This window comes from Falco naumanni, chromosome 4 (assembly GCF_017639655.2).
Source record: "Falco naumanni isolate bFalNau1 chromosome 4, bFalNau1.pat, whole genome shotgun sequence".
Lineage (NCBI taxonomy): Eukaryota > Metazoa > Chordata > Aves > Falconiformes > Falconidae > Falco > Falco naumanni.
Genome location: NC_054057.1, coordinates 68,668,495 through 68,689,304, shown reverse-complemented (window position 1 = coordinate 68,689,304; position 20,810 = coordinate 68,668,495). Strand labels below are relative to the sequence as shown.

At 63.6% G+C, this 20,810-nt stretch overlaps 3 protein-coding genes across 5 annotated transcripts; 1 reads left to right on the top strand and 2 right to left on the bottom strand.

Annotated features, from left to right (window-relative positions):
* Positions 1-336: 336 nt before the first annotated feature.
* Positions 337-3,767, top strand: GTPBP3 (GTP binding protein 3, mitochondrial). Its single transcript, XM_040590462.1, has 9 exons — positions 337-397; positions 989-1,225; positions 1,854-1,940; positions 2,051-2,253; positions 2,356-2,428; positions 2,517-2,660; positions 2,806-2,971; positions 3,081-3,359; positions 3,435-3,767. Exons 1-9 carry the CDS (start codon positions 337-339, stop codon positions 3,664-3,666), a joined length of 1,482 nt encoding a protein of 493 aa, XP_040446396.1. The 3' UTR covers positions 3,667-3,767.
* Positions 3,768-4,879: 1,112 nt separating this feature from the next.
* Positions 4,880-7,606, bottom strand: LOC121086197 (plasmalemma vesicle associated protein). Of its 2 annotated transcripts, none has more exons than XM_040589594.1 (6): positions 7,179-7,606; positions 6,707-6,794; positions 5,902-6,491; positions 5,455-5,578; positions 5,270-5,348; positions 4,880-5,180 (listed from the first exon to the last, which is right to left on the bottom strand). In XM_040589594.1, the coding sequence occupies exons 1-6, from the start codon at positions 7,554-7,556 to the stop codon at positions 5,177-5,179; spliced, it is 1,263 nt and encodes a 420-aa protein (XP_040445528.1). In that variant the 5' UTR covers positions 7,557-7,606; the 3' UTR covers positions 4,880-5,176. The 2 variants fall into 2 exon arrangements, with proteins under 2 accessions (XP_040445528.1, XP_040445527.1); XM_040589593.1 differs by having other exon boundaries at positions 4,880-5,183; positions 7,179-7,605.
* Positions 7,607-10,381: 2,775 nt separating this feature from the next.
* Positions 10,382-15,454, bottom strand: LOC121086214 (coiled-coil domain-containing protein 194-like). 2 transcript variants are annotated; one of them, XM_040589629.1, is made up of 8 exons: positions 14,932-15,454; positions 14,722-14,785; positions 14,413-14,482; positions 13,081-14,339; positions 11,974-12,070; positions 11,634-11,766; positions 11,388-11,468; positions 10,382-11,204 (listed from the first exon to the last, which is right to left on the bottom strand). In XM_040589629.1, the coding sequence occupies exons 4-8, from the start codon at positions 13,423-13,425 to the stop codon at positions 11,195-11,197; spliced, it is 666 nt and encodes a 221-aa protein (XP_040445563.1). In that variant the 5' UTR covers positions 13,426-14,339; positions 14,413-14,482; positions 14,722-14,785; positions 14,932-15,454; the 3' UTR covers positions 10,382-11,194. The 2 variants fall into 2 exon arrangements, with proteins under 2 accessions (XP_040445563.1, XP_040445562.1); XM_040589628.1 differs by having other exon boundaries at positions 10,382-11,468.
* Positions 15,455-20,810: the final 5,356 nt, after the last annotated feature.

The window sequence follows — 20,810 nt, the reverse complement described above, 5'->3', positions numbered from 1 at the left end:
AGGCGGCCCCGCAATACCTTGGGGACCCCCGGGGTGTGTGTGGGGGTTACTGCCACCCAGCACCCTGCGGGGGCAGCACCCGGGGGGCGAGGGGCGTGCAGCGCCTGGGAGGGTCCGGGGCGGGGGGCTACAGCCTGGCAGCCCTGTCCGGCCGGCGCGGGCAGGCAGGGAGCCTAAGGGGGGGGAGGGGGCGGGCAGGGACCCCCGCGGGGCCGGGCAGCCCCTCGCCGGGCGGAAGCGACCGACTGCCCAGCTGCAGGCGGTGCGGCGTCATTGCTGGCACGCTGACCAATCAGAAACGGGGCCGCAGGGGTGAAGCCCGCCCCTCTCTGCGCGATGGCCAATCAGCGGGAGCAGGTGGGCGGGGCTAGGCGCTGCGCTGAGGCCGCCGCGGGGTGTGGGCGGCGTGCGCCGGGGGCTCATGGCGCTGCGCAGGGCGCTGGGCGCCGCGGGGCGCAGGTGAGGGCACCCCGGGGTGGGGGCACCCTGGGGACGGGGTGCAGGGGAAGGGGTGCGCACAGGGGTGAGCACGGCGGAGGCTGCACCTTCAGGATGGGGTGGCGGGAGAGGGGGGCACCCCTGCACTCTGCCTGCTTGGCAGGTTGCAGGGGGATGGGTGCAACCTTGGGGGGGGGGGGGATGGAGAAAGAAGAGCTGCACCCCTTGCTCTTGGGGGAAGGCACAGGGAGGGGGCTGCACCCCCGTGGGATGTGTGTCTGTGGGGTGCACGGGGCGGCGTCCCGGGGGGTGAACGGGCGGGGCTTAGAAAATCTGTCCTCATGTCTTAAGAGGTGCTACTGCCGGAGCAGGGCAGAGATGCTATTAGCAGCCTCTCAGCCCCATGGCGGGGGGGGGGATGGTGCGGATAGGGACCCCCCCCCCTCCATGGGGTGCGGATAGGGACCCCCCCCCTCCATGGGGTGCGGATAGGGACCCCCCCCTCCATGGGGTGCGGATAGGGACCCCTGCTCCATGCCCCCCATTGCAGGTGGGCGCGGCGCCTCTGCTCCGCGGTGGGGGGGGGACACCATCTTCGCCGTGTCGTCGGGGCAGGGCCGGTGCGCGGTGGCCGTGATCCGCACCAGCGGCCCGGGCAGCTGCGGGGCCCTGCGCTGCCTCACCGGGCGGCGGGAGCCACCCCCGCCCCGCCTGCTGGCCCTGCGCCGCATCCGCGACCCCGCCACCGCCGAGACCCTTGACCGCGGCCTCGTCGTCTGGTTCCCAGGTGGGGGTCGGGGGGCGTCCCGGTGGGCGGTGCAGGGAGGTCCCAGTGCGCGTGGTGCTGGGGAGGGTCCCGGTGATGGGGGGGTTCCCGGTGGGCGGTGCTTGGGGATTTCCCGGTGTTTCCCGGTGCGTGTGGTGCCGGGGATCCTGGTGCCCGGTGCTGGGTGTCTTGGTGCCTTGTGCTGGGGGTCCTGGTAGGGCATCCTCGTGAGTGGTGGTGGGGATCCTTGGTGGTGGGTCTTGGTGGATGGTGGTGGGGATCCTGGTGCATGGTGGTGGGTTTCGGTGCCTGGTGGGGGTCTCAGTGCCCGGCGGGGGTCTTGTTGCCCGGCACAGGCAGGGCTGAGCCCCTCTTGGCTTCCCTGGCACCGTGTAGTGGGCTCAGCACGGATGCCCATGGGGATGCTCCTGATTCAACTCTGGTCCCTTTGCACCACCGCTCCTGTATAGCTGCAGTACAGCTGCTAGTGTGTGTGGGTCTCTTCTGAGTCCCCCAAAATCCCTGGGGGGTCGAAGCACGCATGCTGCCACAGGAGGGGAAGGGATGGGGTGTGCCGGATGCAGCTGGGGGTGAGCTTCCAGTGGTGGGCTCAGCCAGCACCCATCCAAGCAGTGTCCCGGCTCTGCAGGTCCCCACAGCTTCACCGGGGAGGACTGTGCCGAGCTGCACGTGCACGGGGGGCCGGCGGTGGTGAGCGGGGTGCTGCGGGCACTGGGTGAGGCTCCCCCCCTCCCTCCTCCTCCCCTCCCCTCTGGTCCTGCCCCTCGGGGTGCTGCTGGAGGGTGCCCCCCGCTTGGGGATGGGGGCTCACCGTGGGGCTGGCAGGGCGCTTGCCTGGGCTGCGTCCCGCCGAGCCGGGGGAGTTCACGCGCCGAGCCTTCCGCCGTGGGAAGCTGGACCTGACGGCGGTCGAGGGGCTGGGGGACCTGATCCGGGCAGAGACAGAGGCGCAGCGGCGGCAGGCGCTGCGGCAGATGGAGGGTGAGCTGGGCCGGCTCTACCAGCGCTGGAGCAAGACCCTCACCCAGGTACGGATGGCAGTCGGCCGCCTGGAGTCCTCTGCTGGTGCGTGGTGGCTTGGGGACATGATGCTGGGCTGTTCTTCCTGACCCCCCCCCACCCCACTCCAGGCTCTCGCCCACCTTGAAGCCTACATTGACTTCAGCGAGGATGACAATGTGGAGGAAGAGGTCTTGTCCCAAGGTGAGGGCTGATGGGGTGGGGGGAGGTCCTAAGACACCCTGTCCCTGCTGTCCCTCCCCACCATGGTCCCCCTGTTCTGTCCCCACAGTGGATGCCACCGTGCGGGCGCTGGAGCAGGAGATCGGTGCCCACCTGCAGGACGGGCGGCGTGGGGAGCTGCTCCGTGGGGGGGTCCACACTGTCATTGCCGGCCCCCCCAACGTGGGCAAGAGCAGCCTGCTCAACCTGCTGTGTGAGCGGGGCACGGGGGGCTGCTGGCAGCCTGGACGAGGCTTCCCCTCCCTGAGGACAGCAGCCCACCATCCGTCCCCAATGCCCAGAGGGCAGGGGGTCCCTGGCACTGTCCCCTGAGCCCTGTCATGTCACACACACCGCAGGCCAGCGTCCAGCAGCCATCGTGTCACCGGTGGCAGGGACGACGCGGGACGTGGTGGAGGTGGCCCTGAACGTCGGTGGTTACCCACTGGTGCTGAGCGACACGGCCGGGCTCCGTGATGCCACTGACCCTGTCGAGCAGGAAGGGGTCAGCCGTGCACGGGACCGGTGAGGCTGGGGGGTGGCCAGTCTGGGGGTACCCCCTGCCGCAGGGGCTGGGATGGCTGGGAGGTGGCAGATGTAGCCCCTTGCCCTACGCTGTTGCCCCCTTCCCCAGGCTGCAGCAAGCAGACCTGGTGCTGGCCGTGCTGGATGCCACAGCGGTGCCCACCGAGCCGGCCGCCTTGGGGGCTGCCCTGGGGTCCCTGTTGCCCCCCACCTCCACCCCCTGCATCCTGGTGCTCAACAAGGCTGACCTGCTACGGGGGGGCCAGGGGGCCCTGCATGACGCCTGTACCCGGGGGGACACCTTGCCCCCCACCATCCTCTTCTCCTGCAAGACAGGCGAGGGGCTCGATCACCTCCTGGAGCTGCTGGCAGGGCAGCTGGCACAGCTGTGAGTATAGGGGGGAACGCCGGTCACCCTGTCCTGGCCGGGGGGGGTGCTGCAGGCTGGTTTCTTGCCCCCCAGGTGCGGGGACCCCCTGGCAGGCTCGCCCAGCCTGACGCAGAGCCGGCACAGCCTCCACCTGGGTGACTGCGTGGCGGCGCTGGTGCGGTATGGCCGGGAGCGCCGGTGGGACCTGGGGCTGGCGGCCGAGCAGCTGCGGTTGGCGCGGCGGCATCTGGGTCGCATCACCGGCCACGTGGGTGCTGAGGACGTCCTCGACATCATCTTCAGGGACTTTTGTGTTGGCAAGTGAGGGGGGCAGCGGGGGGGGTTCCCCCCGACTGCCAGTGTTGAGGACCGTGGGCAGGGGAGCTCTTGGCTCCATGCTGGTATTAAACCGTGGTGCCTTTGGCAGCTCTGGTGTCGTTCCCCTTCCCTGGTCCCCAGTGCCGTGGGGCTTGGTGTCCCTGTGCTGGGCTGTAGTGTTTTCCTGGCCGGAGGGATCGTGACCTGAGCCCCAGACATGGAAAAAAACACTGGGAGCGGCCCTGTTTCCTGGCCAGGAGGACAAACAAGGAGCTGGAGCGACTGGAAGGGAAAAGTCACCCTGACCTCCCCCTGGGGCATCCCCCTCCACACTGTGGAGTGGGGGATGCGGGGCTCAGCGTGTTGGCGGGGCTTATCCTTGCACCCACAGCCGTAGAGATGCAGCGCTGGGTACTTGGGACCCCCTAGGGTCCCCAGCTTGGGGGGCTGTGGGATCCCCCCAGCGCTTGCACTCAGCACCGAAGATGGGGGTTTCCCAGGGACTTTGCTCTCCCCCCTGCCCCAGCTGGGGCTCCCAGGCTGCAGATGTGCCTGGTGGTCCAAGATTCTTTATAGTGAAGCTCCAGGAAATCCTCTGGCACAGAGCAGATCCCCCTGGTCCCCCAGCCAGGCTGTGCAGGGGCAGCTAGGACAGCGGGGAGCCCCTTTGTCACCCCGATCCCACCCTGCCACCGTGCTCTTCCAAGGGCTGGGCAGGGATGGGGGGACCCAGTGATATCCCCCTCCTCTAGCAGCAGAGAGTGGTGGGAGCATGTGGCTCCCTGTATCCCAGGAGGGATGTGGCTTGCGGGACCCAAATGGGATCGGGGGGTGCTGGCTGGGGATGGGGGCACGCTGGGAGCACTGCATCCCCCTCCCGGGGAGAGGATGGCGTGCAGGCAGCCCGGCAGGCAGGAAAGGCCTTAGGGACAGGAAGGAGTGGGAAGCACGGTGTATCAGCCAGTGGCAGCTGGTGATTAATCACCACACTCTGGCCCCACGCCCCGGTGTGCCGAGGGGGCTCGATGGCAGGATGGGGCTGCCAAGGCTCGGCGGCTCTGGGCTTCCTGCTCGCTCAGCCTTGTGCGCTTCCCGCCCCAAAGGGGCATGTGAAGCCAGGATGGGATGTTCCTGCTCCCCATCCCGGCCGTGGCCTCTGCACCACCACCACCACCCCCCCCCCCGCCATAGGCATCCAGACACACGTGCAGCGAGCTGTGTTGGTGCTCAGAGCTGGATGTATTTACAGCTGCCAACTGCCCCGTCTCCAAGTGTATAGGTACATGCATAGGGGAGGTGAGCATGCGGGAGGGGATGAGTGCGGGGACTCGGGGAGGGGGGTGGGAGGGCGGTCCTGGCTCCCGCGGTGCTGGCAGCCCCCCACCCGGGGCAGGGGGAGGACAGTGGTGGTGCTGGCTGCTCACTCCCAGTCAGGGTTTGCCATCCGTGCCATGGGAAGCACCTCCCGGGCTTGTTCTTGAGCCCTTCGCTGCCATTTTCCGTGCACTGCTCAGCTGTTAGCTACTGCAGAGAGGGCAGGATCAGGCCCTCACCCCAGCACTGCTCACTCCCAGCCCCCTATGCCCCCCTTTCCCAGTGGAATCCCTCACCTGGGGTCCTTCAGGGCAGACGTGAACTGCTCCGTGATCTTCTGTGCCATCCGCTGGATCTCCTCCATGTTGACTTTGCCTGGTGGGATGGAGCAATAGAATCTGAGCTGGGTAGCGGTGGGGATGGTGACCCCCAACATGGGGGGGGGGGGCATCCCACAGTGAGCCCCCTACCCAGAACTCACCCATGTTCCCAAAGATGCGCTGGTTCCTCAGAGCATCCATGTAGGAGCCCGTGCTGGTGAAGGGTCCCAGTCGCCCGCTGCTCCCCAGCACCCGCGAGCCTGTGATGTCGAAGAAGGTGTCTATCTGTGGAGGAGAGCGGGTGGTGGCAGTCAGTGCTGGCACCTCTGGGTGAAGGGGGTCTGAGGGTGCTGCAGCGGCTTGTGCCTGCCTGGGGTGCACCCGCAGCTGTGCAGGATTGTGTTTGCAAAAGAAAGATGCACCTGCAAAAGTGCATGTGCAAAAGAAAATGTGTGTGCAAAAGGGCGTTTGCAGAAGCACATGTGCAGAGGAAAGATGCATATGCAAAATTGCATGTGCAGAAGGATGTATGTGTCCAGCCCTGTGTGCTACCCGTGCAGCTGCGGAGGGTGCTGGGGGATGTCCCTGCACCCCAGCAGCTCCCTCACCTTCGAGCCCATGCAGATATTCAGCTGCTCCTTGAAGTACACAGCCTGCGCAGCGGCTCTGCTTTTCTCCTCCAGCTCCTTGCGGAGCTGCTCCTTCTCCGCCAGCAGCTTCTTCTTCTCCTCTTGGCCACCCTTGAGCTGTGCCTCAACTTTCTGCAGCTGCTTGTCCAACTCCTGCTTCTCTTTGGAGCAGTTGGTGTGACACTGGACCAGATTCATGTCACAGAAGCTTTTCTCCATGTAGTTGGTCTCCCATTCCTGCTGCCGGAGGAAAAGCTCCTCTGTTCGCTGCGTCAGCCGGCTGATCTGCTCGTGGACGGCACTGCAGCTGTACGGGCTGACCATGTCCTTGATGCGCTGGAAGATGTAGTTCATGTCAGACTTCAAGGAACTGCATTCCCGCTTCAGCAGCTCCAGGTTGCTTTTGGTGGGCTTGTAGATGGCCTTGGTGGTCAGCAGTTCCCACTGGCAGTTCTCCTGCTCCTGGGTGGCTTTGGTCAGCATGGCATCCACTTGGCGGCATTTTTCCTCCACCTCCTTCTTGGCCAGGGTTTTCTGGTCCAACTGGTGTTGCAGCAGCACCCTCTCGGCTGCAGGGTTGCGGGGGCACAGAATTAGGGTACGTGGTTTTCCCCCCCTCATGACTCCCACCCCACATCTCAGGGTAATAACCCTGCCTAACCCAGGGAGAGGGCAGACCCCCCCATGCTGGCTGTGGTGGGTGCCAGAGAGGTGCTGGGGGTCTCCAGGGGGCTGGGAGGGGGAGTGCCCAGGGTGGGGGGACAGGTGTGTGTGGGTCTCTTACCGCTACAGTTGGCGTCGATGCGGCTACGGTTCATTTGACACTCATCCAGCTTTGTTTTCTGGAGGAAGATGATCATCTTCATAATCTCCTGCAGTTGAGATGGAGGGAGGAAGAGGAGTAGGTTGAGAGTGTCCTGTAAAGACCCCCCCCCAGCATCACTGTGCTCCCTCCCAGGTGCTGGTGAGAGCGGTGGGGGCAGCGGATGAGGAGGAGGGCTGCGAGACTGGAACCCCTTTGGCCAACAGCTGCTGTCTGGATGCCAGGGCTGAGACCTGCCTGGGGCTGGGGGGGGGGGACACATTGGCATCACCAGTGGGCTCTGCCACTCCCTGCCCTCTTGTCTGCACCTGCTGATGCTTGCAGAGCTGAAGGGGGCTGCAAGAAGCTGGGACCTCACAGCACCCCTGGGTGCATCTCTGCCCCCAGTACCCAGGGGGCTTTGCCGTCCCTCCCTGGGGAGGGGGTGTCTCACCGTATTGATGGAGTTGGGTGCCTGGGTGCTATTGCACTTATCCAGGTCCCGTTGCACCTTCTGGGTGAGGACCTGCAGCCCTTGCTTCTCCTTGAGGGTGGCATTGAGGGTGCGCGTCAGGTTCAGGTTCCTCCCGCTGAGGGTGATGATCTTGTTGTAGCGATCCTGCAGCTGCTGCTCCAGCAGCCGGAGGTGCGTGTCGGTGCCCGCCTGCGCGTTGCCGTACACCATGAACAGCACCAGCCCCAGGATGATGAGGAACTGAATGAGAGAGGTGAAGAGGAAGATGTACTTCACATAAAACCCGCAATCTCGCTTGGGCATTGCTTCCTTGGCCTCCACACCAAACTTGGCCATGGGGTAGCTGCTCTTCTCCATCCCGCTGATGCTCTGTGCACCCCACCCCACGGCGGTCCCTTTCAAGGGCGCCGTGCCGGGGCGGAGCTCGCTCTCGCCGCCGTGTTTATATTGCTCTATCTAATATTTCCTTCTGCTGGGTTCCTTCCTGCCTCTCCGGATGCCTTGGACAGGCCACGTTATCGCGACCCAGCTTCTGTTTGCAGGAGGACTATTGTTCCTGGTTGCTAACAGACGGGGGCGAAGTCTGGGACCTCAGTCCCCCACCCCAGACTGGTGGTCCCCTGGGACCAGCTCTCACCCTGAAATAGACCCGGGCACGGCGGGTACCAGGGATGCCCGGGGAATGAGTCCGCAGGGGCAGCAGGGTGGTCTGCGGCTGCTGGTGCTCGCTGGTGGGTGATAGAGGGGGATCCCACCGCCTGCACTGGGCACCCCGGGTTGGTCCTGGTGTCACATCCTCGTGGTGAGACAGTGGCGTGTGAGTCACCGCTGGACCCAGCTGCTTGCCAGGTCGGTGGCACGAAGGGAGTGATGCTCCACATCTGCTCTCCTGCACCTTGCAGGCAGCTTGTGGGCAGGGGAAGGATGCAGCTGTGGGGTGGGCTGGGGCATGTGGGGTTGTGGGATGAAGCCACCTGTAGGAACCTGCAGCTGTTGTACCCATGGGTGCTGTCACTCTGCAGAGCCACCATCCTGCCGTGGGGCCTGGGGAGCTGATCCTGGTCTCTGTGCCTTGCTGGGAACATCTCTGCTGGGCAAGGAGCAGCTGGTGGAGGGGAGCAAGGGGCAAATCCAGACCTTTCTGTGCCCATCTGCAGCATGGCTGGGTCCCCCGGCTGCTGAGGAAGCCCTGACTGAGCACAAGGAGCGCAGTAGCCCCAGCCCCGTGCAGGGTTGGCCACACATGCCAGCATTGCTGCCACGGTGGCCCAGAACCATGGGTTTGCAGCCATCTCCCCCATCGCACTCCAGGTCTGGGGTCCCCTTTGCACCACACTGGGCTGAGGGGTGAGGGGTGGGGGTGAGGGCTGGTTTGGGGACAGGCTGGGGACACGGAGGGGGCTCCTCAGTGCAAGGAAAAGAGGTCTCATTGGGTGCAGGCAGCACTGTGGCGGGGACTGGAGGGAGGGGGTATGCTGCCTGTCGGACCCTCAGCACCAGTGACCACAAACCAGGGCTGGGCTGAGCTGGACCGTGCTCAGATCCTGGCCACGGCCATTACCACCCTGTCCCCATCCCTCAGGAGCCCTGGGCTGCAGTGGAGGGGCTGGCTGTGCCCAGGACCCCCCCCCCCCCCAGCTCTGCAGGATACCAGCCTGGGCTGGGGGGGGCTGGCTGGGGGGGCCGAGGCGTGAGGCTGCACCAGGCACTGACCCCGAGCCTCTCGCTGTTTCCTGCCTTCTGGCTGCGTCGCGGTCCCTGGAGACCGGGAAGTGTCTGTGATAGCCGGGATGGTGTCGGTCCCGAATCCATTCTCAGCTACTGCTGTTTCCTTCCTGAGCTGCAAATAACAGTGAGTCACCCCTGGCCCCACCAGGGATGCTGCCGGGGCTCCGCTGGACCCCTGGCGCTGGCCCTGGGACCCTGGTGCGCTGGTGGCTTTGCCGGTTGGATGCTCCCGCCAGCAATCCACCCAAGGGCTCCTCACAGCCTCCTGGGGTCAGCAGGAATCCTGATGGGGCAACTGCCCCCCACGGTGCTGCAGACCCACCCTCTGTCCCATTTTCCAGTTAGCACCCCCTCCTATAATTAATCCTTCCTATGCCAAGGGCTCATGTTGCGTTGAGGTCGGGCCATGGGAACGGCTGTGCCTTGTTGCCCTCCCCATCCCAAACTGCTGCAGGGCTGGGGTCTCTGCTCTGGGACCACCAGGTCTGGGGTGCAGGAATGGGGCTGGCCCCCCACAACAGGCTCCACAGCCCGAGGAGCCCCGGCCTGGGTGGAGACCTCCTTGCAGAGACACTTCAACCTGGAAAGCTGCCTGCCAGCACCCTCCCTGCCCCCTCCCAAGCTGGGGGGCAGTGGGGGGCATGGGGTGCGATCCCCCATGAGGGGTGCAGGCAGGAGGAGGCCGGATGCCTGTGAGCAGCCTGCCTGCCCTCTGCACAGGATATTGCAGCAGTGACAGCAGGAAAATCTGAAACTTTCCTGGAAACTTTCTTCAAAGCGGATCAAAGATGCTGGGAAGCGCCTGCAGAACAGCAGCATCTGCTGATCCCTGTCCCCCCATCCTCAGCTCGGCCCCTCATCCCTGGCCAGGCCCCCCAGGGTGTCTTTGGGGTCCCTGGCAGAGCCGGGTCCTGCCCTGGCAGCCGCTGGCCATCGTGGTGGCAGAGCCTGGTTAAAGCCCTGGGGTGTGTGTGATGCCCAAGCGGGGCTGTGGGGATGGCTGGGCTTGGCTCGAGGGGACAGCTGGGCTTGGGGGGCATGGCTGGGACTGGGGGGGGGGACATGACTGGGCTCAGGGGGATGGCTGGGACTGGGGGCCATCACTGGGATCAGGGGGGACATGGCTGGGCTCAGCTCAGGTGGATGGCTGGGCTCAGGGGGCATGGCTGGCTGGGATCAGGGACATGGCTGGGCTTGGGGGATGGCTGGGGGGGGACATGGCTGGGATCAGGGACATGGCTGGGCTTGGGGGATGGCTGGGGGGAGACATGGCTGGGATCAGGGACATGGCTGGGCGTGGGGGATGGCTGGGTTCAGCTTGCGGGGGGGACATGGCTGGGTTCGGGGGGGGCATGGCTGGGATCAGGGACATGGGTGGGCTTGGGGGGACAGCTAGACTGGGGGGGGACACATCTAGGCTCGGGGGAGAGCTGGGCTTGGGGGGATAGCTGGAATTGGGGGTGCACAGCTGGGCTCGAGGGGACAGCTGGGCTCAGGGGGGACAGAGGGACGACCCAGTGAGCAGAGCAGCCTTTATTGCCCAAATGCCTGCCCAGTCATCCCAGTTTCTGGAGTGCACCGGGAACATGGCACTAAACCCTGGAGCTGGTTACAGCAGCCCCAAGCAGCCGGTGGGGAAACCGTTCCCTGGCTGAGCTAACACTGCCCACAAGCTGGATGGCTGACTGCTCCGGCCCAGCTGCGGCACTGGCATCGGGACAGCAGGATCGGGACACAGGGCAGCGTCACGACAAGAAGGCAGGATTAGGACACACAGTGGGATTGGGACACAGGGTAGGATTAGGATATACAGCAGGATCGGGACATGGCAGCATCACGACAAGATGGCAGAATCAGGACACACAGTGGGATCGAGACACGCAGTGGGATTGGGACACACGGCAGGATCAGGACACAGGGCAGCATCATGACAAGATGTCAGGATCGGGACACACGGCGGGATCAGAACATAAGGCAGCATCACGACAACAGGATCGGGACACACAGCCGGATCGGGAAGCACGACAGGATTGGGACACAGGGCAGCATCATGGCAAGACGGCAGGGTCGGGACACGCGGTGGGATCCGGACACGCGGTGCCCACCAGCATCCTTCGCCTGGACGCGCTGGCTCCGGTCGGAAGCGGCCGGGCTGAGCCGCTGCTGGGTCCCAGTGCTAAGGGGCGCTGTGGGACTGGGAATGATGGGCTCAGCGGGGCGGGGGGGGGGCCCGGCCCCAGCCTCCGGGGGCGGGGGGCTGCGGGGCTTCAGCCTTTCCTGCAAAAGAGGGGAATGCAGGGAGTGAATCCCTCCACAGCCCCCGGGTCATGCTCCCCTGGGGACATCGGTGACAATGGCACATGCCGGCAAGCGTGCCCATGAGCACTCAAACTGGTAACGCTGGTGAAGCCCCCTCCCCAGGCCGGGCCCCTCCCCTAGCTGTGCACCCACAGAAAGTACCGGGACGGAGGGCACCTGCGCCCAGTTGCTCGGTCCCTCATCCGCCGCCGCAGCACGTCGACCTCAGCCGCGTAGTCCCGTCTGTGGGTAGAGCGGAGACGTGTGAGGGGGTGTCTCTGCCTGGGGGGACGATGGAGGGTCTCCGTGGGGAGGGAGGGCCAGGGCAGGGTGATGGAGGGGCTGGGCTGGGTTGGGGGGGTAGATGTTCTGGAGTGCCCAGCCTGTGGCAGGGGACAAGGACCTTACAGGGTGGCTTCAAGCTCTCTCTGCCGGGCCTCGCACTGCTCCCCACGTGCCTGCAGCGCTCGCTGCTGCTCTGCTGCCTCCTCCAGCTGCTGCCGCAGCCCCCGCACCTGCGCCTCGCCCTGCGCCAGCTCCTCTGCAGGATGAAGGGGACAGCGGGGTCACACGTACACCCCAACCCCTGACACCCCAACCCCCCACACCCCAAACCCGAGCCTGCCCTGCTGGACATTGTCCCCAAAGGGCACGTGGCTGGGGGAATGCCACGGGGCTCCTTGCATGGGGGGGGAATGGGGACGGAGACCTGCGCCCCACGCTGCTGCTGTGGGGGCATGGAGCTCACCTTGCAGAGCTGCCTTGTCACGGGCCAGCTCAGCCCGCTCGCGCCGCAGGGCCAGCACCTTGTCCCCCAGCACTGTCACATTGGCCTCCAGCCTGGCCTGGGGAGAGGGGACATGGCAGCATGGGGACAGAGGTGGGCAGTGCCCTCCCATCTCTTCATCTGCTGCTGGAGCCCCTCCTCACCACTGCCCCAAGTCCCCATGCTGTCCCCACGCTCCCTGGTGGCCTTAGGTTCCCCCGTCACATTTCTCAAAGAGGTAGAGACATGGATTTGGGAAAAATCACGCTTCCCTGGAAGGATGGCTCAACCTGAGCTTGGTGAGGATGCTGGTGCACCAGGGATGTTGCAGGAGTCCCTGGCCACCCAAGCGCCCAGTGGGTGGCATCCCTGGTGCCTGGGAGGGGACGGGGCTCCTCCCAGCCATGTCCCTGAGAGGCAACAACCCAGTCCCACTCCCGGCGCCAGCCCTGGGAAGCTGGAGCACTTTTCCAGCCTCTCTGGGCCATTGTTTGGCCGGATGAACCCAGAGGGGCGGTGGGACCCGGCTCTTCCTCCGGGCTGTGGCCGCAGCGCTGAGGCCAGGCCCTTTCCCAGCCAGGGCCACAGCTAAAAATACCTGGGAGGAGAAACGGCAGCTCCGCATCAGCTCCAGCCTCCGCTGCTGCTTTGGGATGGGGTAATTATATGTGCGTGGAGCAGCTTGGTCACAGCTAAGAATAGCTGCCCCAGGCCGGGCAAGGGCACCCAGGCTGGGGGTCAGCAGGAGCAGGGCAGTGCCGAGGGTCCAGGAGCAGCCGGGGCTCCCCTCTCGGGGTGTCCCATACAGGAAGGTGGCCATGCCCCCCTGGGGCTGCCTCCCCCTCATCCCGGTTCATCGTTCCAGCCAGCCTTTGCTCTCCAGGGCTTGCGTGTCTTGCAGCATCCTTCCCATCAGTGCCGAGGCTTTCCACAAGCCTGGTTGAAATCCTCCAGGGTTGAGGCATCACTCTTGGACTTGGCTACTGAGCTCCCCCAGGAACCCCCCTCTCCGCTCCAGCATTGCTCACCCCGTGCAAGCAGCCATATGGCCGAGGTCCCCCCCTTGTCCCCATCCCCGCCAGCACCTACCGCCCGCTCCCAGCAGGATGCCAGGCTGGCATTGAGCTTCTTGCCATCACCGCGGGCCTGGGCGAGCTCCTGCCGCAGAGCATCCTCTGCCTGTGCGCCCGCCGCCGCTGCCCGCTGCAGCCGGGCTCGCTCCTGCTCCAGCTCGGCCACGCGGTTCCCCAGCTCCCGGCTCTCGTTGGCCGCCTGTTCCCGGCAGCCCCGCAGCTTCCCCACTGCCTCTGAACGCCACACCATCACCGCCACCGCCACCGTCACCGCCGCCACCAGCACCAGCAGCATCGCACACAGCCCCAGCACCTTCAGGGTGGCTTTGGGCACGGCGGGGTCCATACCGGAGGGGGACATGAGGCTGCTCGCCCGCTCCAGCGGTGCCTACCCGGGATGTGCCAGTGTCCCTGGGTCAGGTCACTCCCTGGGTTGCTGTAATTGCCGCCTGTGGGTTTTTTCTCACCAAACACCGCTTTGGGCTGCGGTTTCTCACAGGTCACAGCCCAGAATAGATTTGTTTGTGCTAGAGGTGGGAGGGTGCTCTGTCCCTGTGCCTGACCATGGGTGACAGCTGCAGGGAGAAGTGGGGATGCAGTTGGGGTCCAGTGGGTGTCAGGGATGCTGAGGCTGCTGTCTGCCTGGGGGGTTTCTGCAGCACCCCCTTGCCCCTGCTGTGCAACAGGGTCAGGGTTCCAGGTCCCCAAGAAGTGCTGGAGCAACAAAATGCTGGTTTTTCCATAAGGTTTTATTACAAATCTGTTAAAAATCACTTAACTATGGAGAGGCCTCAGGGCAGCCCTGCCATGTCTCTGTCCCCTCCAGCCCTGGCCTGTCCTCTCCCTTGTCCTGGGCACAGCCCCTGGTGCCTGGAGGGAAATCACCTCCCTGGAATGCCCCATGGTGAACTGGGTGGATTTGGCTACTAGAGAGTGCAGGGAAGTATGGCCAGTGGCCAGAGGCAGTCCCAGGGCAGGGGTGAGCAGGAGGCAGGGCTGAGTGGGCAGTGGGCTCCTGCAGTGGGCACTGTGCCCGCTGCCACCCCCAGACCACTGGGCTGGATGAGGACAGTCCCTCCTCACCCCACATCAGGGGATGGGGAATCATTGGGACCCATGTTCCTGCTGCTGTGGGCTCACAGGAGGAGCATCCCGGGGAGGAGGAGAGCCAGGAGGCTGAGGGACACGGCCGAGAGCCTGTTCCCACCTGAGTGCTGTCTCTTCATGTCCTGCAGGTGGTTCTGCAGGAGCTGGTTCTGCAGCTGGAGCTTGTCCCTAGGGAGGGACACAGGGGGAGTCGGTGACAGAACACAGGGCTGGGGATGGCACGGGGGAGTGGGGGGCTCACCTGCTGCTCTGCAGGTCCTGCAGCTGCCTCTGCTGCTGGGCCACCTCTGTCTTGAGCACCTTGTTCTCCTCTGCAGGGAGGTGATGGCAGGTGGGGTTCAGGGTGTCCCAGGGATGGGGATCAAGATGTCCCCAGGGGACAGAAATCAGGGTGTCCCAGGGGACTGGGGATCAAGATGTCCTCAAAGGACAGGGATCAGGGTGTCCCAGGGGACAGGGACCAGGGTGACCCAGGGGACAGAGACCAGGGTAGCCCAGGGGCTGTTGCCCGTGCCCACACTCCCTTGCACCCCTCCCACCCAGGACTCACCTTGCAGCTGGGTTATATTGGCGAGTGCCTGCTCCAGCTCCAAGGATTTCCCCTCCAGCATACCCTGAGCAGGGGCAGAGGAAAGCGGCTGGAGGCTCCCGCTCGGGCACTCCCCCACACCATCCAAGCACACCCAATTTAGGCCAAGGGGCTGCAGGTTTCCCTGCATGATCCTGGCCCTCCACCCACCAGCAGGACCTCAGCACTTACCAGCCTCTTCCTGCAGGCATCCCTCTGCCCGCGGGCTTCGGTGAGGGACTGGTTGGTGTTGGCCAGTGCCTCCTCCAGCTGTGCCAGCCCCACCGAGCAGTTCATTGCCACCATGGAACCCACGACTTGCTGGCAGAACAAGAAGGTGAGGACCGCCGACAGCACCAAGACAGCTACCCCAAAGGCCAGGGCGCTATAACTCTTCCAAGACATCTTTTTTGGGAGCAGCCGGCAGGGACTGCAGCCCACCATCCTGCCTGTGATGCCCTGCCCAGGCAAAAACACACGGTGCTGGCAGGAAGTTTAATGTTTGCCCCAAAATCGACCAGTTTCGTTTCTCAGAGAGGGACTTTCCAGGAAATCATGTGGTTCATTGCGTCCGGAGCGTTCAGGGAGTCGAGCAGCCACTCAGCTGTCAGGGTCCCTGCTGGGACTGGGGCTGTGTCCCTGCCTACGCTGGGGCTGATACCGGCAGGGCTTGGGCAGATGCTGCAGGGGACCCCCCCCCCCCCACTGCAGGGGGTGATCTCAGCCCTGTGTCCCAGGCTGTGGGGGGCAGAGCTGGTGGGCTGCAGGTGCACATGCAGCCCCATGGGGCTGCCAGTGGGGCCAGTGCCCACAGGGGGGGGGGGGACACAAGGCAGAGCATCCCCCAGGGTGAGGGGTAATAGGGGCGGGGGGGTGGTGGGTGGGCTGGAGGAGGGGGGATAAATGAGGGGGGTATCTGGAGCACGGGCTGCCTGCGGTATGGAGAATTAGGGATGCAGGGTACTCAGGGGATGGAGAATTAGGAGTACAGTGTACTTAGGGTATGGGGTACTGGGGGTATGGAGAATTAGGGGTATGTGGTATGGGGGGCATGAGGTACTGGGGGTACAGAGAATTAGGAATACAGGGTACTTGGGGTATGGAGAATTATGGGTACGGGCCACTGGAGGTATGGAGAATCAGGAGTATGTGGTACTGGGGATATGGAGAATTAGGGAAACAGGGTACTCAGGTTATGGAGAATTCGGGGTACAGGGTACTGGGGGTATGAAGAAATGGGGGTATGAGGTACCCAGGCTATGGGATACCTGGGGTATAAGCTAACTGGGGTTTGGGGTGCCTGGGCTCAGGGCTACCTTGGGTATGGGGGTGTGGGGCAGCCAGGTGATGGGGTACCTGGGGTGCGGGGCACCCAGGGTGTGGGGTTACTGGGGGGGGTGGTACCAGCCTGCCAACCCACAGCACAGCCTCCCCCCAGCCCGGCGTGGCTGCCCCAGCTCTGGCTGGGCACAGGGGCTCTGCCAGCGCCAGGATCCCGCCCTGGCTTCTGGCGAGCGCTTGGTCCCGTGATGACCACGTCAGTCCAGGCTTTCACAGGACTTCCCCATCCAGAACACTCCTCGGCTGCTGTTCAGGAGGGTTTTTTGGGGGGAGAAGAGCTGGCGAGGTGGGGAGGAGGAGGGTTAAAGGGTGGGGAAGGGCGGCGAGCCCTCCACTCCCATCCTTGGGGAGCAGCATCGCAGTCCAGCCACCGCATGGGCTGGTTTTTGGGAGGCCGGGAGCGGGGCTGAGCCAGCGCCTGCTCTCCTTCTGTTGGGGAGAAATTTGAAACGCTTTTTTTCCAGGAGTTATGCTAAAATCCTGTTTTTTTTAATGCTTTTCCTGCTGTCATTTCTCAGCAGGGAAACAGCCCCCAAGCAAAGGCAGCACTGGCTGGTCCATCATGGCCCTGAAGGACCCCGAAGCACTTGGGGGGATGGGGAAAAGCATCTTCCCAGGTCACCTCCCTGCCACTGTGTGGGACTGGGAGGAGATGGGGGGCACGGCATGGGATGTGGTTGTGATATTTGGGTATGGGATACATGATATAGTGTGTGGACTGTAGGATGTGAGGTACAGGGTGCAGCATATGGGATGTGGGATGCAGGATATGGGGTGCACGATATGGGATACGGGACGCAGAATATATGATCTGGGATGTGGAATGCAGGATATGGGCTATGGGATGCCAGATATGGGCTGTGGGATGCAGGATATGGGGCTATGGGATGCAGGATATGGGGATATAGGATATGGGATATGGAATGCAGAGTGTGGGATGCAGGACTGGGGTGGCACTCTGCAGCCAGGGATGTCACTGTGCCTCACACCAGAGCTCATCACCTAAATAAATCCGAATCCAGCCAAGGCAATGCCTACTGGGATCAACCCCGGCCAGGCTGGAGCTGGAGGGGTGCTAAGGTGGCTGGGTGTGGGGTGTCCTGCTGTCACCATGTTTCCACAGCCAGCTGCTGCTGCCACTGTCCCTGCCACTGTGACTGTGCTGGGGAGCCAAGACCCCAGGCACAGAGCCCTGGCACAGGCAACCCAACCCCAGGGATGCTCCAGCCGCATCCTGGCACGTGGAGGCAGCGGCCACCGCCTCACCTTTCCTCCCCCCAGCTCCAGAAATAGCTGTTCCAGTTTTAGTATTTTTATTCTGCAGCTTCATGTGATAGAAAAAGCAATGGCTGTGAAATTGAAAACACACAAAATATTTACCAAACTTCAAGTTTTTGAGTCAGATTTTCAACATCTGGAGAATTAAAAGGGTCTGGCAGATTCGGTGAGCTGTCAGCGTAAAGCCTTTAAATATGTTGTTATTATTATTTATGGTCTGGAGCCTGGAGAGGAACGAAGGCCAAAGGTTTCAAAAATAGCTTGAAAAACGGGAATGGATGTTTTTTCCAGAACCAGCTCACTTTGAACAGTGAGATATTGAGATGCAACTCTTAAAAAATATATCTAAAAAGCAACTGGGAGAGGAATGTGCATCATCAAGGGCTGCCCCGAAGCCGCCCCAGCACGGTGGAGCTTGGCCATCCCTGTGGTGTCCCAGCTTGGGCTTGCTTCAGAAAGCGTTACGCTCCAAGCAGCCCTTCTCCCTCTTCCCAGTTTTCCCCCAAATCCTGGCTTCCAACGGCTGCTTTCCCAGGGAACAGCGATACCCCTCAGTGCGTCCACTTTGGGAGGAGTCGGGGTCTCTCACCTCTGGCTTGTCCATGTTTGAGGACCAGGGCTTTTTTCCCCTCCTCCGGCAGGTTGTCCAGAGGGAGTGCCGGGAGTGGAGCAGTGTCTCTTGGCCAGACGGCCTGGAATTCGGCAGCTGGATCTGGCCTGGCCCTGCCATAACAGCAGAGACGGGGACCTGGCACCTCCCATATCCCCCTGCAGCTGGATGCCCAGGGATGCTCTGGATGCCCAGGGATGCTCCTGTTCAGGGTCCCTGGGGATGTTCTGGATGCCTGGGGATGCTCCCATTCAGGGTCCCTGGGGATGCTCTGGATGCCTGGGGATGTTCCATTTTAGGGTCCCCAGGGATGCTCTAGTTTTGGGTCCAAAGAGATGCTCCAGTTCAGGGCAGGGGATGGAGGAGATGCCTCTGCACCTGCTGAGACTGGAGCCTTGGGCAGAATGCGGCCCCTGAAGCAGCAGTGCTGGGCATGGTGCAAAGGAGCAAAGCCGGCAGGGAGAGGGTGTGTGGGGACCCATTTTAGGCTGCCAGGGGCAGGGGCTGGTGCAGCGGTGATGCTCTGCATCCCCCTCAGCCCCTCACCCCATGGCTCAGCCCTGGGGAGGTAGTGGGGCAGCACAGCTCCCCCAGCCCCTTTGTGGGGCTGAAAGGAGGGTCCTGGGCACTCACAGCGCCTCTGCTTTTCCCTTTCATCCCTTGCCTGCGTCTGTTCCCTTTCAGCCTGAAACGTGGGTTTCTCTCCTATTTTGGGTTGGCTTTTCAGCTGCTTTCTTTTATTATTTTAATTTAGGCAATGTCATTATATTTTCCATTATTTAAAAAAAAAAAAAAGAAGAAGAAAGAAAGGGAGCTGCTTCCCAAGGTGCTTTCCAGCTCCCGGCTGCTGCTCAGAGCTTTTGTTCCCAGCCAGCACCAGGACGTGCTCATGGGGTGCAGTGTGGCAGCACCCCCTTCCCATCACCCATGCCCTGGGGGGGGCAATGGGGCTGTTGGGGGGTGTACCCCAATGTGGGGATGCTGTTGGTGGGGGACCAAGCAAATAGCAGCCCCATCCCCACTGCAGGGGCCCCAGCAGCACCAAACGACGTGCCGATGCACCATCCTGCTCATTTACGTTGGGCTCCGGCCATCCCTAATTGCTGGTGGTGTGGGACAGGAGCTGCCAGCTCCCAGGCTCCTTTTTCCCTTCCCTGCTTTGCTATTCCCTTTTGGCCGGGGTCCGGGGGTAACAAGAAGCAGCTGATCCCGGCCCCCCCAGCCCCCCCACCTGCCTTTCTCATCACCACGGGATATGCATCCCGCACGGAGACTGGTTCTTGCCATGCCCCCTCGCTGGCATCCCATGGTCCTGCCATCCAGGAGCTCTCCTGGGAAGTTCCTTGCAGGCATCAGTGGAGCTGGATGGACCCACCAGTGCTGGGGGCAAGCGGGGCAGCATTGCACCTGCACCTTGCACACCCCAAAAACCCACAGCTGGGACCCAGCACACCCCATCTCTCACCCAAAGCTGGGGGGGGACCCAAGGAGGTCCTCGTCCCAGCCCCAGCCACCCACCTGCCTGTCGTGAGCTGAGCCAGGAGCATCACCCTTGCCAAGGGGCTGAGAAGGCAAAAAAAGAGTGATTTGGGGTTTTTTTGACCCCAAAGTTGATGTGTTGCTGAAACCCCCTCTCGGTTCTCCATCCTACAGGCTGCAGGTTCAGAGTGGGGTCCTGGCGGGGCTCCCCACACTGGTACCCTCCATGTAGCCACCGTGGGTCACGCAGAACCACATGCCACTGGTTTCTGCTAATGATTAGGGGAATTAGAGACAAAAGCGTCCCAGCTGGCAGCCTTGGACACTCAGCCGTGTAATCAGCCCTGGGCTGGACCGCGAGGCTCAGCACTGCACTCAGCGCTGCCTGGAAGCCAGGAGGGGCCAGGGGGTTATTTTGGTACCTGATGATGCTCTGCCGCACAGGGGTGGGGTGTGGGTCTGGCTGGCCATGGCCACTGTGGGGGGCATTCGGGGCTAGGGCTGGGGCTGAGGGGCTCCTTGTCCCCAGGGCTGGAGGCTGCGGGACCCTCAGCATGGGGCCAGCGGCTTCAGCCCCCGAGCTGAGAGTCCCACACCCGGGGAGGGGGGCAGCGGGAGGATTTTGGCTGCAGCCCCCAGCCCAGCCCCTGACCCCGGGCGGGTTTCCAGCCCTCGGGAATGTGGGGCAGGGCTGGACACCCAAGCATGGGCCTCCCGCAACCCAGGCAGATCGCTGTGTGTGTGCCCCTGGCTCCTTCTCCGTGTCCCTGGGACTAGGGGGAGCCCCTGACACCCCCTTGGCTCTCCCCTGCACCAGTCGCCCCACAGCTCCCAGAGCCCACAGGACCGATGGCATGACGCTGGAGGTCCTGGCCGGCGCTGGGGCGTGCTCCAGCGAGGTGGAGCAGGGTGCAGCTGTGAGCAGAAGGGGCTGCAAACAGGGGTGTCCCACTGGCCCCTTTGCATGGCTGCTTTTTGTCTTTTTTCACCCATTTTTCTTCCCGATGCCATAAATAGCAGCAGAGCTGCAGGAGCTGCTTCCATCTGCCCTGCCTGCGCAGCTGCCTCCGACCAAGCCAACCAGATGGTGGAAAACAATCTTGCCCGCTGGCACTCCCCCGGCCCCCCCAGCCCTGGCCCCAGCGCTGGCGACAGTGGTGCCCGGTGGGGAGCATCCACCAGCCTCCCCCTGGCGAGGGACGTGGCTCCCGGTGGGGCAGCACTCAGCACCCAGGGGCAGGCAGCACCCAGGAGCAGGCAGCACACAAGGACAGGCAGCACCCAGGAGCAGGCAGCACACAAGGACAGGCAGCATCCAGGAGCAGGCAGCACACAAGGACAGGCATCACCCAGGAGCAGGCAG

Excerpts from the sequence above, each read along its gene's own strand:
- GTPBP3 (XM_040590462.1), top strand. The coding sequence starts at position 337 with ATGGCCAATCAGCGGGAGCAGGTGGGCGGGGCTAGGCGCTGCGCTGAG. Across the intron at positions 1,941-2,050 it reads CGGGGTGCTGCGGGCACTGG|GGCGCTTGCCTGGGCTGCGT; the intron begins GTGAGGCTCCCC and ends TGGGGCTGGCAG. Across the intron at positions 2,972-3,080 it reads GTCAGCCGTGCACGGGACCG|GCTGCAGCAAGCAGACCTGG; the intron begins GTGAGGCTGGGG and ends CCCCTTCCCCAG.
- LOC121086197 (XM_040589593.1), bottom strand. The coding sequence starts at position 7,556 with ATGGAGAAGAGCAGCTACCCCATGGCCAAGTTTGGTGTGGAGGCCAAG. Across the intron at positions 6,795-7,178 it reads CACCCAACTCCATCAATACG|GAGATTATGAAGATGATCAT; the intron begins GTGAGACACCCC and ends TCTCAACTGCAG. Across the intron at positions 5,579-5,901 it reads ATATCTGCATGGGCTCGAAG|ATAGACACCTTCTTCGACAT; the intron begins GTGAGGGAGCTG and ends TCTCCTCCACAG.
- LOC121086214 (XM_040589628.1), bottom strand. The coding sequence starts at position 13,425 with ATGTCCCCCTCCGGTATGGACCCCGCCGTGCCCAAAGCCACCCTGAAG. Across the intron at positions 11,767-11,973 it reads TGACAAGGCAGCTCTGCAAG|AGGAGCTGGCGCAGGGCGAG; the intron begins GTGAGCTCCATG and ends TTCATCCTGCAG. Across the intron at positions 11,469-11,633 it reads AGAGAGCTTGAAGCCACCCT|ACGGGACTACGCGGCTGAGG; the intron begins GTAAGGTCCTTG and ends CTCTACCCACAG.